The 10,466-nt window shown below is 51.8% G+C and overlaps 3 protein-coding genes across 3 annotated transcripts; 1 reads left to right on the forward strand and 2 right to left on the reverse strand.

The window, feature by feature from the left end:
- Positions 1-1,166: 1,166 nt before the first annotated feature.
- Positions 1,167-1,774, forward strand: IWZ02DRAFT_383101 (uncharacterized protein; the record flags this gene model as incomplete). The annotated part of the gene is made up of 2 exons (XM_066765258.1): positions 1,167-1,249; positions 1,312-1,774. The coding sequence occupies 2 exons, from the start codon at positions 1,167-1,169 to the stop codon at positions 1,772-1,774; spliced, it is 546 nt and encodes a 181-aa protein (XP_066619901.1).
- On the reverse strand, positions 1,570-2,774 carry IWZ02DRAFT_55359 (kinase-like domain-containing protein). Its single transcript, XM_066770882.1, has 2 exons — positions 1,770-2,774; positions 1,570-1,668 (listed from the first exon to the last, which is right to left on the reverse strand). The coding sequence occupies exon 1, from the start codon at positions 2,678-2,680 to the stop codon at positions 1,814-1,816; it is 867 nt and encodes a 288-aa protein (XP_066619902.1). The 5' UTR covers positions 2,681-2,774; the 3' UTR covers positions 1,570-1,668; positions 1,770-1,813.
- A 6,019-nt stretch (positions 2,775-8,793) lies between these two features.
- Positions 8,794-9,414, reverse strand: IWZ02DRAFT_351420 (uncharacterized protein; the record flags this gene model as incomplete). Its single annotated transcript, XM_066764249.1, has 2 exons — positions 8,794-9,190; positions 9,239-9,414. Coding segments are annotated over 2 exons (573 nt in total), but the record flags the coding sequence as incomplete, so codon positions are not given.
- Positions 9,415-10,466: the final 1,052 nt, after the last annotated feature.

Raw genomic sequence — 10,466 nt, forward strand, 5'->3', positions numbered from 1 at the left:
CTACGTAAAGTTTTATTAGCTATTAAGTAGGCTATATATCCTTAGTAGTATTTATTATCTATTAGTTCTACTAGCTTATATAGCTTAGCCGGTTTATATAGCTTAGTTATAATTATCTTTAACTTATTAAGTGATCGCGCGATAGTATAATAGTATAGCTATAATATACTTATATTACTAGCGTCTAATAGTTATTACTACGTGATAGCTATTATAACATAATCCCTATATAGCCTAGGGCCTATAAGAAGGTAAGACTACCTTATCTAGCTATAATTAAGTAGCCTATATCTATAGCTTAAAGTTATAGTCCTTAGCCTAGTAGGTTAGATAGGGTCTAGAGGTAGTATAGTATAGCTTAGTTATCTATATATACTATAATCTATCGTCCTAGCCCTAGTCTATTTAGTGCTCTAGACCTTTTTTACTAACCCTAGAGCTCTTATCCGGATTAATTAACTAACTAAAAGGAGGAACGCTTTACTAGAGTAACGATGGATAACTAGAATAGAGAAGGAGTAGCGCTTTTTAAAGGTTAGAATCGTAATGCTAAAGTTAGTTCTAAGAGCCTCCGCTAATCTAGAGAGTAGCTAGTTAGTTTAGATTAAGATATTTTTGCAGTTTTACTTACCGGTTAATCACTAAGGCCTTAGGTATTATAGCACTTAGAAAGTGTTCAAGATCCATGCAATAACCACGAGGTTGACCAAAATTAGTCTGCTCCTCTGCCGGAATTTGGACACAGTAGACGGCAGTACTTCGCTTTCGCCGTAGATGGACCCAATCAATGGGTGGCTTCTATTGATGTGAGCGTATCGAAGATGCTGCGCCGCAGGAGCAGCGGCTAATCGAGAGCTGTGCCACACCCCCTGTGCCAAACATCAGACAAGCGATATGCGAAACAGAATGGCTCAAATTGTTGGATGAGAATGTTCCTCGATCAGAATAGAACCCAAGCGGGCGTGACGCTCATGTGTAAGCGCCGCGTCCTGTGGGGAGCTTTGGTGGAAGAATAGATATCGCGATGGAAATATATTGGAAGAGTACAGTCGAATAAGACGTCCAGATAATCCATTCGAAGTGCTCCGAGAAAGCAAATCAGCTCTTGGAAGAGATTCAGACATACCAACCACGAACTCTGAGACTCCGAAACGACTTCAAACCCAATGCCAGGCCACAAAGACCGTCTCTACGTCGCCTTGTACCTTCGTGGAGCCAGTGCGCCCAAGATGCCTGGTGGAGAGGACAAGTAATTAATCACTCTGTCCACAAAGGGTTCGCTGACAGTACTGACTCGGAATTCATGTGTAGATACCATTGGGCCCTGTTGGTTGGACCAAAGGCCGAGTCAAGAACTTCAAAAGGAATCCGATATCATGCGAAACAAGTGTCGAATCCCAAGACGAGGAGAATGGAATGGCAGCTAGAAGAACGCTCGACCATGATTCTTGCAACCAATGCGCTTCTCGTCAGAATAATGATTGGCAAGGTGGAGAAGAAGAATCGTCTTGTCGAATTAATACGAGGGACTCCTATCCGACCCAACCAAAACGGGTGGAACTGTGTCGAGTGGGTGAAGGAGGCGCTTCTGAGTATTCAGACAGACGGAAAGGCAATTGGAACCAGTGTGTTGGACTGGAAACAAGTGCGGGATGGTGCTTTGCTATTCTGTGAAAGGAAGAAAAATCAACACCGCTTCGATGGAAAGGGGGAGTTTGATATGGAAAAGGCAGCAACCTACGACTTGATCGAACAGAGAGAGACGATACCATGAGAATTCGCAGAAAGCTCTCTGCTCCAATGCGGTGGTTGCTTAGAAGCCGCCGCCAAAATACTCGCGTCGTACCCTATCCATGGCCAGCTCTTTGGGGAGAGGTTTCAAGAACTTGTCGATTTCCTCGCTCCAGAACAGATTCTGTGGATTCACCTGACAAGTCACTGTATACTCCCAATAGTAGGGGAACCATCCAGAAGTCTCCCAATCAACAATTCCCGTGATTTTATCGTTCTCGCACATGATGTTGAGGCTACTCAGGTCCCCATGTGTAAAGACAGGATCAATCCAAGGGCCGTCATGGAAGTGGATAAGCTCATTGACCTTTTGAGGCAAATCTGAATGAATTTCCATGCCGTTGCGCAGATACTCGTGGAATTCTTGTATGGTCGCAAAGGGCCCAAAGTGGAGGTCAGGGCCGGGCATACTTGGGCGAGGGTCATACAGCGGGCCTCCATCAATGTTCGAAACTTCAGGTCCAGGTGCTGGTAATTGCCGGATTTGCTCGACCATGCTCTTGAGTTGCGATAGAATCCACTCCTTTGATTCTTGGCTGCGATAGACCCAGCCCTTGCCCAACATGTGGCCTCTGATCCGCTCCATCACAATGTACGTGCATCCACTGTGAGTGAAGGCACAGTGGACTTTGGGCACGGGTACTGACGTGTGGTGGGCAACAAACCTCATAGTGGAGGCTTCAGCTAAGCTTTTAGAAGGGCCGTACTTGACACACAGATGAGTTGAAAGCATTAGAACGCCACCCGACTGATGACGACGAGAATGCTTCAGGATCGCGATCGCTGTCAACACCGCTGCGCGGTAGGCCCATTTGTCGTTGACGGGGCCTGACCATGACTTTTCTGCAGACTTTTTGTCTGCTTCAGTCTGTGGATCTGGGGTAGACATTCACAGGATGTAAGCCAAAGGATTAGTGATGAGGTGATGATGGTGGAAGTCGACGGGCAGCGAGACAGTTAGGCTGTTGCCAGTCCGAGTCATGGGCTGTCGCGACTGCCTGCCGGCATGACTTGAGCGTCCCCGCCATTTACTGCGCGTCAACACGAACCTTCCAAGACAACGTCACAGTGCCCCGGGATTATTCTACGCTCCTGTTGACCGAAATCACCGTCTTACCAGGATTTCTCTTACTCGAAATATCTCCATCAAGTCAGTCCCGACAGCTTTCAGGCCTTTAATCGACTGCCTTACGCTCCGCTCCGAATGCTGTCTCTTGTAATGGCATACCGACACAGCGCTCCAACTACATGTATCCTCGCAAACGCAACGACCTTGCGAAACTAAAGCCGATACATCGCTGGCGAAGGTTAAAGATCCTGAGGACATCGAAGCAGCAAATGCTGAACATGGGGTTCTCCGAAAGCAAACTCGCCCAAGCTTTTTCTGAGATTGGGAGGAAAGGTGCGCTGGAGACATGGCGCGTGTGGCGTCCACTGGAACACTTTTGTGCCAAATTTCAGGTCATCTGCGGCTCTCACTGCCGTTTTGAGGTAGGTCCTATTCAAGCAAACATCAAGTCCATTGACAGTATGTGAGAAGTCAGATATGAGGAGCGAGTGGTGCTTTCGACAGAAGCATTGGCTACCCAAAAGAAAACATCAAAGTAACAATAAGCCGCCGATAGCTCTGGCACACAAGCCAGGTTCCTCATCTTGCCGGTTGTCTCCGCTCCATCGCTCCGGTCCGCACCTCAGGCACGACACTCAACCCCTGCCTTCACGACCAAGGAAAGATACCGCACATGGTTTTCAAGCAATTTGATATGCACAAATTCCCAAACAATCGGTGGTTAATTGAAAACACCACTCTCAGCAGACTTCTCCAACACCACATCCGGTCCTGCGCAGGCAGATTTCACTCACACCCATTCCATCCTAAGGCATGCATCTCGACACCCCTGCCAAAGCCACTCCCAACAAACGTCGATTGCGTAACCCCCTGCCCAACTCTCCAACATTCAACCGGACCCGGAAATTTCCCTCCAGCCAGCACGGCAAGCTGCGCCGCAAAGCCTACCGTGATGACTTTACCCAACTCTCGCCCCGACCGCCTCGTGCTTCGGAAAGTCTCAACGCTTGTACCTGCTCGCTCGAGGTGGCCGAAGTTGTTTTCCGTACCAAACAAGGAGTTTTTCCATGAGCCTTCCGCACCCCCAACGCGCGCTCCCGCCCGTCCCGTTCCCGCAGTCGATCTGTAGCATCCCTGTACTCGCCGCTGTGCATCGCGAATAGTGGCTATTGACTGGCAGCGTTTCTGAAGCCAGCTTGCACACTTGCGGTTGCAACGATGCCCACGCTACGTACCGAACTAAGGTACGTTCCTCCACCTAGGCACGGCACTCACGAGTTGTTGCTAGATTCGGCGATGACTCGGTGTCTGTGAGCCTGGGAATTGAGTCGCAATGACTTGCTAGTCGCAGCTTGTGTGGGCTCACTCAAAGTTGATGCGAAAGAAGGTAGAAGCGGCCTTGAGTCTGGCCGATTTCTTGGTGTTTGCCTGGCTCAGACAGAGACAAGAACTTGTTGCCTTGGCGGCATGGGTTAGTCGATCCTCGCTCATTAGCACTCTCGCGCGCTAGACAAAATGCCATGAAGAACAACCGCAGGACTGCCTTGTTAAGCTAACAGGTCTGGAATGTGGAGGATTAGCATAGCAAGAGCTCCAGCACTGGACATGACTGTTGGCAGGCCAGGGGGTATTGTAAGCTGGCATTCATGAACAAAGTTCGTCACCGACTCAAGTATCCTTTGAGTCTACAAGTTTACTCTGGCGAATTTCTTTCCCTTCGCTCTTCGGAAATTCCGAATAGGTTGCCAGTCTGGAAAAATCCAAGCTGAGCGATGAACTCACAACCACAGTGTCATGGAGCCGGAATTGCCCTTTTCCGAACAACAAATCTCAGTCACTACCCCTGCAACGTTCCCGAGAAATGACTTCATCTATACCCCTGGAAATCACCGCAGGCGAACTAGTCAAGACACACTCTGCCGTCTTTCATACTAGAGGACTCGAATCAGTACCAGCTGTGGCTGGCACTGGCGCCGCCATGAACACCAACAAGTGCTACTGTAAAAGCATACGCAAGCTCTCCAGTTCTTCAAGGTCCAGACGGAAAACCTGTCCCGTCACGAGGATGGCGCCATGAAGCTACAGTGCCCGATTATCCACCAATGGCAGGACCGAGCAAGCCGACGCCAGTCCCGCTTCCACGATGAGTTAAGCATACAGTGAAGCAAACAACGACTTCCACCAACGCGGCAGCGTAGCAACGTGGCGCTAGCGCGTCGCGTGTCCATGTCGGCGAGCATAATCGCAAGACAAAAGAGACGAGGTCCATGCACATTGGCTTCGCAATGGTTGATCAGCGAGACAGACCAGACTCCTCGACTACACCCGGAGAAACGGTAAGGTTTTCGCACAGCCCAGGTCGACGGCGCTGCAATATCCTATCGTGCCTCGGAAAAGAGGATCAACGCATACGGCCGGCGGCCCCGTTGAGGAAAGTCCGGATGTTTCTTGCTTTCCGACAGACTTTTCCGCGGCGACCTTGTTATCGCTCTGCATACGCCAGCTGGATACGATGGGTAGGTACCTAGGTGTTTGACAACGCGGAGACAGGACCGGCTGTGCTTCACTCTATCTAACCAAGTAGGTTCGCGGAATGGCGCGACTGAGTTGCGATACTTCGCTCTAAGCAGGCAGAGAAACAACGGAGCCCACGAGCTGGCGTAACGGAAAGCAAGTCCCACATCGTCGTCAGCTCAAGCACTGTATCCAGACGCTTCTAGCCAGTTCAGGAAGGGAGTGGTTGGAGTAGCTGAGCTTCGCAACCCCTCGGCCGAGCTCAAGGGGGAAAAGGAAAAAGCATGTGGTGATGAAGCCTTTTGCGATCAACCTACGCAGTGAACATGGTGGAAAGCCGCTGTATATCGGGGTGTCCGGGCTCAGCACAGCTCGCTCGTGGCTGACGCGACGCCGTTACAATCACTGCCATTGTTAGGAAATCTGACGCTGTGCGCTGCGCAAGTCATCCGTCCATCGCAGTGTTTGCTGCGGTTTCGTCACGCACACACACAGCATGTTCCAAGGTGTCGTTGACGTTAACCATCTCTCAGCATGCACAAGAGCACTTTGCATGCTGGTATGCATGCATCCTTACGTCAAGACGCCCATCACTTATGCACACGTCCCCCTATTGCCTCAACCAACGCCATGGCCACAGACCGAGATCACTGCCACGTGCTCCTGGGATAACCCCAGTCGCCCAATCGGGAGAAAGGCGACGGGGGTAAGGACCGACCGACGGCGTCGTTGGCGCACGCCAGGGATGCGCGCATCGCGGGAATCCCCACGCATTCTCAGTCAATCAGAGGTGGTGGCAGTGGCAGCGGAGGGAACAGGGTTAGGGTGTAGTGCTTGAGCGAGGCGTGAAACGATGGACCGAATAAACTATTGAACGCTGAAAGAGGGACGACTCGAGTCGTGAGAGGCGCGCAGGCGCGGAATCGAGAACGAGTGGACTGGCCCGAACGGGTAAGGAGGTGGGTGTGGTGCGGTGGGTAGAGTTGGTTACAAGTGGGGGATGGGAGGGAGGGAGGGAGGTGTGCCGAGGTAGGCAGGCAGGCAGGCAGGCAGGCAGGCAGGTAGGTAGGTAGGCAGATAGGTAGGTAGGTAGGTATGTAGGGGAGAAATGTAGGGATTAGAGCGCTGATTCCATTAACCCGCAGTGAACAAAGCTGTCTATTTTGGGTCGCGTAGGTATAGACCAGGAAAGCACACACACACACAGACACACACACACACACACACACACACATAGCTGAGATGATGATTAGGTCGCGTGCCTGTTCCTGGCGTGTGGGTGGACCTGCGTGCATACATGCATGCATGCATGCAAGTCTTGTGCAGAACCCACGCCCAGACGAGCGGTTTAATCAAGTGAGGCGGACGCGAATGCAAGGCCTGCTGCATGTGTAGTTGGTGGTGTGTGGGCTGTGTGCTCGAGAGCCAGTCGCATGAGCTCTCACACCTCCATCTCGACAGCCATGGCCAGCCCTACGCAAATGGCAGTGCAGGGCTGGGCAAAGCTTCGACTCATTCATGTGCCGAATGGAAGCCACTGTTATTCACCATGCCATAATCGCGGTCGGAGCGCATTGAGCAGCAAATGCTTCAATTTGTCGATTTGTCAAATCTCGATTCTGGACTCGTCGCACGCTGTGCATGAGCCTGATCGTATCCTGGGTAGCGTCCCTGTTGCCTCCGCCTCAATCTCTGCCCTGATACATCCCAGCGAAAGACGAAACTTTTCTCCAAATATCTACAGGTAGTTGTACAAAGGGCCTACGCGCAGCGCATGTGAAAAGGAGCGACGCATCGCCAGGCCCGGCGTCTCGTCTCGTCTGCATCCCTTGCGGGCGGTCTATTGGACAAGGAAAAAAGAAAGAGAGAAAAGAGACGAAACAGGAAAAAAGGAGTGGTATAGAACAGTGCATGTAAAATGCAGGAAATGAATGAGTGTCCAACCGTGTAATCGTGCGAGTCTTGAACGTCGTCGCCTGTCGTGTCCGTCGTGAAGGAAATAAGGAAAGGATGTGAAAGTACGAGATGGAGAAGATGCAACAAACCCCCGTTGAAAATGAGCACGCAGTGCTGGCTGTAAGGAGCGAGGATATGAAGTAGAGACAAAGGGAAAGTCGGGGGGTATCAACGCCGCAGGCGCCTCGCATAGCCAGCTAGCTTTGTCGCACAACTTTTCATCCTTTGCGATGTCCTGTCGGTAGCTATCCACTCGCTCACCGTGCCGTCATTGGCATATCGGCACGAAGCGTGTCAGTCTAGTATTGCTTTTTTCCCCATCGCCGTGATCACCCCGTCACCTACGACCGAACCGCCATACTCCGTGGCAAGATGTCTCGTCCGCAGTCAGCACCGATCATCGCTTCAACCGCCTCGATCGTGCCTCTCGTACTCGAGCTGTTCTCACGGCTGAGGGTCCCCACGCTGCCTTCATTCTTGGAGTTCGCAAACCACGCCCCGCTGAGACTGACGTTACTGCTGTCATCTCCCGCCATGCCCAACGGCGCTAGAATTCCCTTTTGCAAGGCCAAGGGATCCGTGGGGGGTTGCTTCTGAGTCAACCTTGGACTCCATTTCGGGCTCAGCTTTGACGAGGGCGAAGACGGAGACGTGGGGGCGGATGATTTCTTGATCGATACGGGAGCAAGACCCGAGTTCAGCTTATTGGAAGACGGAACATCAGGACCGCCGCCACCGCCGCCTCCCAAGTTACGTCGGCCGGGTGAGTAATGCTGAGGTGGAGGAGATTTGAGCGATGGACTGAGCTTGCGGGGCATATTGTTCCCGGCCATCGAAGGCAGTACGAAATAATCAACTTTGCCGACACCGTCATAGTTGGCAGTGCGTTCGACTCGTCCGGCAGATGGACTCGACGGGTTCTGCGAAGATTGCGGTTTGACAGTGGCGGTAGACGGAAACATTGGACTGCGGCGGGGTGATTCGAGACCAAGACCTTCAGCGAGGAGACGACGTTCCGTGTCGTTCGGGTCTTTGTAGGCGAAGCGGTCAACTGACTCGGGGGAGCTAAAGAGGGATGGAGAGGGTGCAATAGTCGGAGTCATGGGGCGTGAAGCCGGCTGTCGCGACGGGGTCTCGCGGGAATCAGAGCCAGTTTGCATGGTCGAGTTACATGGCGTCGTGGAATTCGTCATGGCTGGCTTCGGTTCGGCAATGATAGGAACGTCGAACTGTCGGTGCTCGAGAGGCTTTGATATCGGAAGGGATGGTCGTCGGTGCGACTCGGGCAGGGACGGTTTGCGTGATTTAGTCGATGACGATTTAGGTGAGAGTTCGGTCGTGGTGATGGTTCCACCGGGAGTGGCCGTTGCACCAGTAAGGCCCGTGAGAGAGGGAGAGTATGACTGAGAGCAGGGAAACGTTGGTGGCATGTAGCTTAACATGCCAGGTTGAGTCGCAATATTGGATGAGCCGATAATGAAACGCGGGAAGAGTCGAGCCAGGAAGACTTTTGTGAGGGGGAGACAAGCGCATATGATGCCAACATTTTCTTCTATCGAGGCGATGAGGAGAAGGTCTCCAGCATTGTAGAGAATCTCCGTGGTGGGGGCCAGTCCACGTGGGATGTAAACCATGCGGCAGATGGAAGCGGCGACAACACAGCAACCAACGGAAAACAGGGTGAGGAGTCCAAACTTGTGCTTCAATGGCACTCGCAGCTTGAAGAGAAAGTTGGCAGGCCACAGGTAAACCAGAAGATCTCCTAGGCTGTTCAGTGCAGCGGTAGCCTGGACGAGAGCCCGGACATTCTGACAGTTGCGATACTCGTCAAACGGCTTTGTCCAGAAGAGATTTACAGGACTGAGAAGAGTGAGTAGGTAATCAGCAATCTGGAACAGAGCGACTTACGTGCACACAAACGTTTGCCCAAATAAGGCAGCAATTCCCCACATGAGGCAGTACACGATCAAAGCCATGCAAAACCACCGGTTGGCGTCCCCGGGAAATAATCGACGGTACCCCAGACAGATAGCAATTTTGGTGCAAGCCACAATTGGTGGGAAGAGTAAAAGGCTTGCGTATACACACTGAAGGCTCGTCAGATCTCATAATCCGGACGACAACTGTTCAGTACTGACCTTCAAACCCTTTTCCATGTCGGACATCTTGATGCTTCCAACGTGATGGGCGAGGCCGTATCTCATTCCAAAACATGTGACAACCGTATTGCCCACGGTCATCAAGCCTGAGAGGAAAACCAGGATGTCTTGCCAACCAAACATGCGAGTGAGGAACACGCTGGTGTATATTCGCGTAAACACGAACATCAGCATGACGGCAGTGATAGGAACAGTAGTGCCAACAACAGAGGCTGCACTCGTTGGCCATCCTTTGTCGAACGACGGGATGCTGCTTGTGGTTGCAGCGTTGCCATCGATGGGTGCCATCGTGGTCTGGAGAGATTTGAGTGGTCCTTTAGAAGCCCCAAACCTGCGGTATTGAATACGACAGGAAGGAACTGCTAGGCGAGAAGTGATGCAAGTGTAGTGTGGAAGTGAAGCTGTGGTCTGTGAGGTGGTGCACAGGCACAGTGACTATGACCACCAAAGATGGACGCAAGTCAAAGTAGGGTTGGAGTGCAAGGCAATGGTCTAGATTATAGATCGCCTGCCAAAGACCAAGATCAGAGAGTCCCGCGGTGATCAGTGCCTGTGCAGAGCTGGGATGTCTGCCCCATGAAACTTGCTTGACACGCAGAGAGCCACCGAATGATTTAGGTTTTCGCGCTTGCTGGCTTCGTATAAGTCTGGGCTGGCCCAGAAGGCGGTCTGATGCCGCCGATGGTAATGGACCACGCGTGTAATTTTCCGCAAGCCTGATATCGGGAGGATAAGGGTTGAATCGGTAAAATTGGAAGGTAGCCTGCGGATGCGGTGAGGAAAAACCAAGAAAAAAGCAATGCTTATTTCTCAGCACCAAAAGTTGACGGTGAGAAGGACCGTGACTTTCGTGGGCGCTCGTGGGAGAAATGGGGAGAATCAAGCGAATCGAGCTGATATACCTCAGATACGACAGCTTGCAGGAAAAACGGCATATGTGCGCCCCAACTTGCTTAAGGCGGCCCAGCAGCTGTCGA

The sequence above is a fragment of the Phyllosticta citriasiana genome, assembly GCF_038021145.1.
Source record: "Phyllosticta citriasiana strain CBS 120426 chromosome Unknown IWZ02scaffold_12, whole genome shotgun sequence".
In the NCBI taxonomy this organism is placed as follows: domain Eukaryota; kingdom Fungi; phylum Ascomycota; class Dothideomycetes; order Botryosphaeriales; family Phyllostictaceae; genus Phyllosticta; species Phyllosticta citriasiana.

Coding starts and splice junctions, on each gene's coding strand:
- IWZ02DRAFT_55359 (XM_066770882.1), bottom strand. CDS start 2,680: ATGTCTACCCCAGATCCACAGACTGAAGCAGACAAAAAGTCTGCAGAA.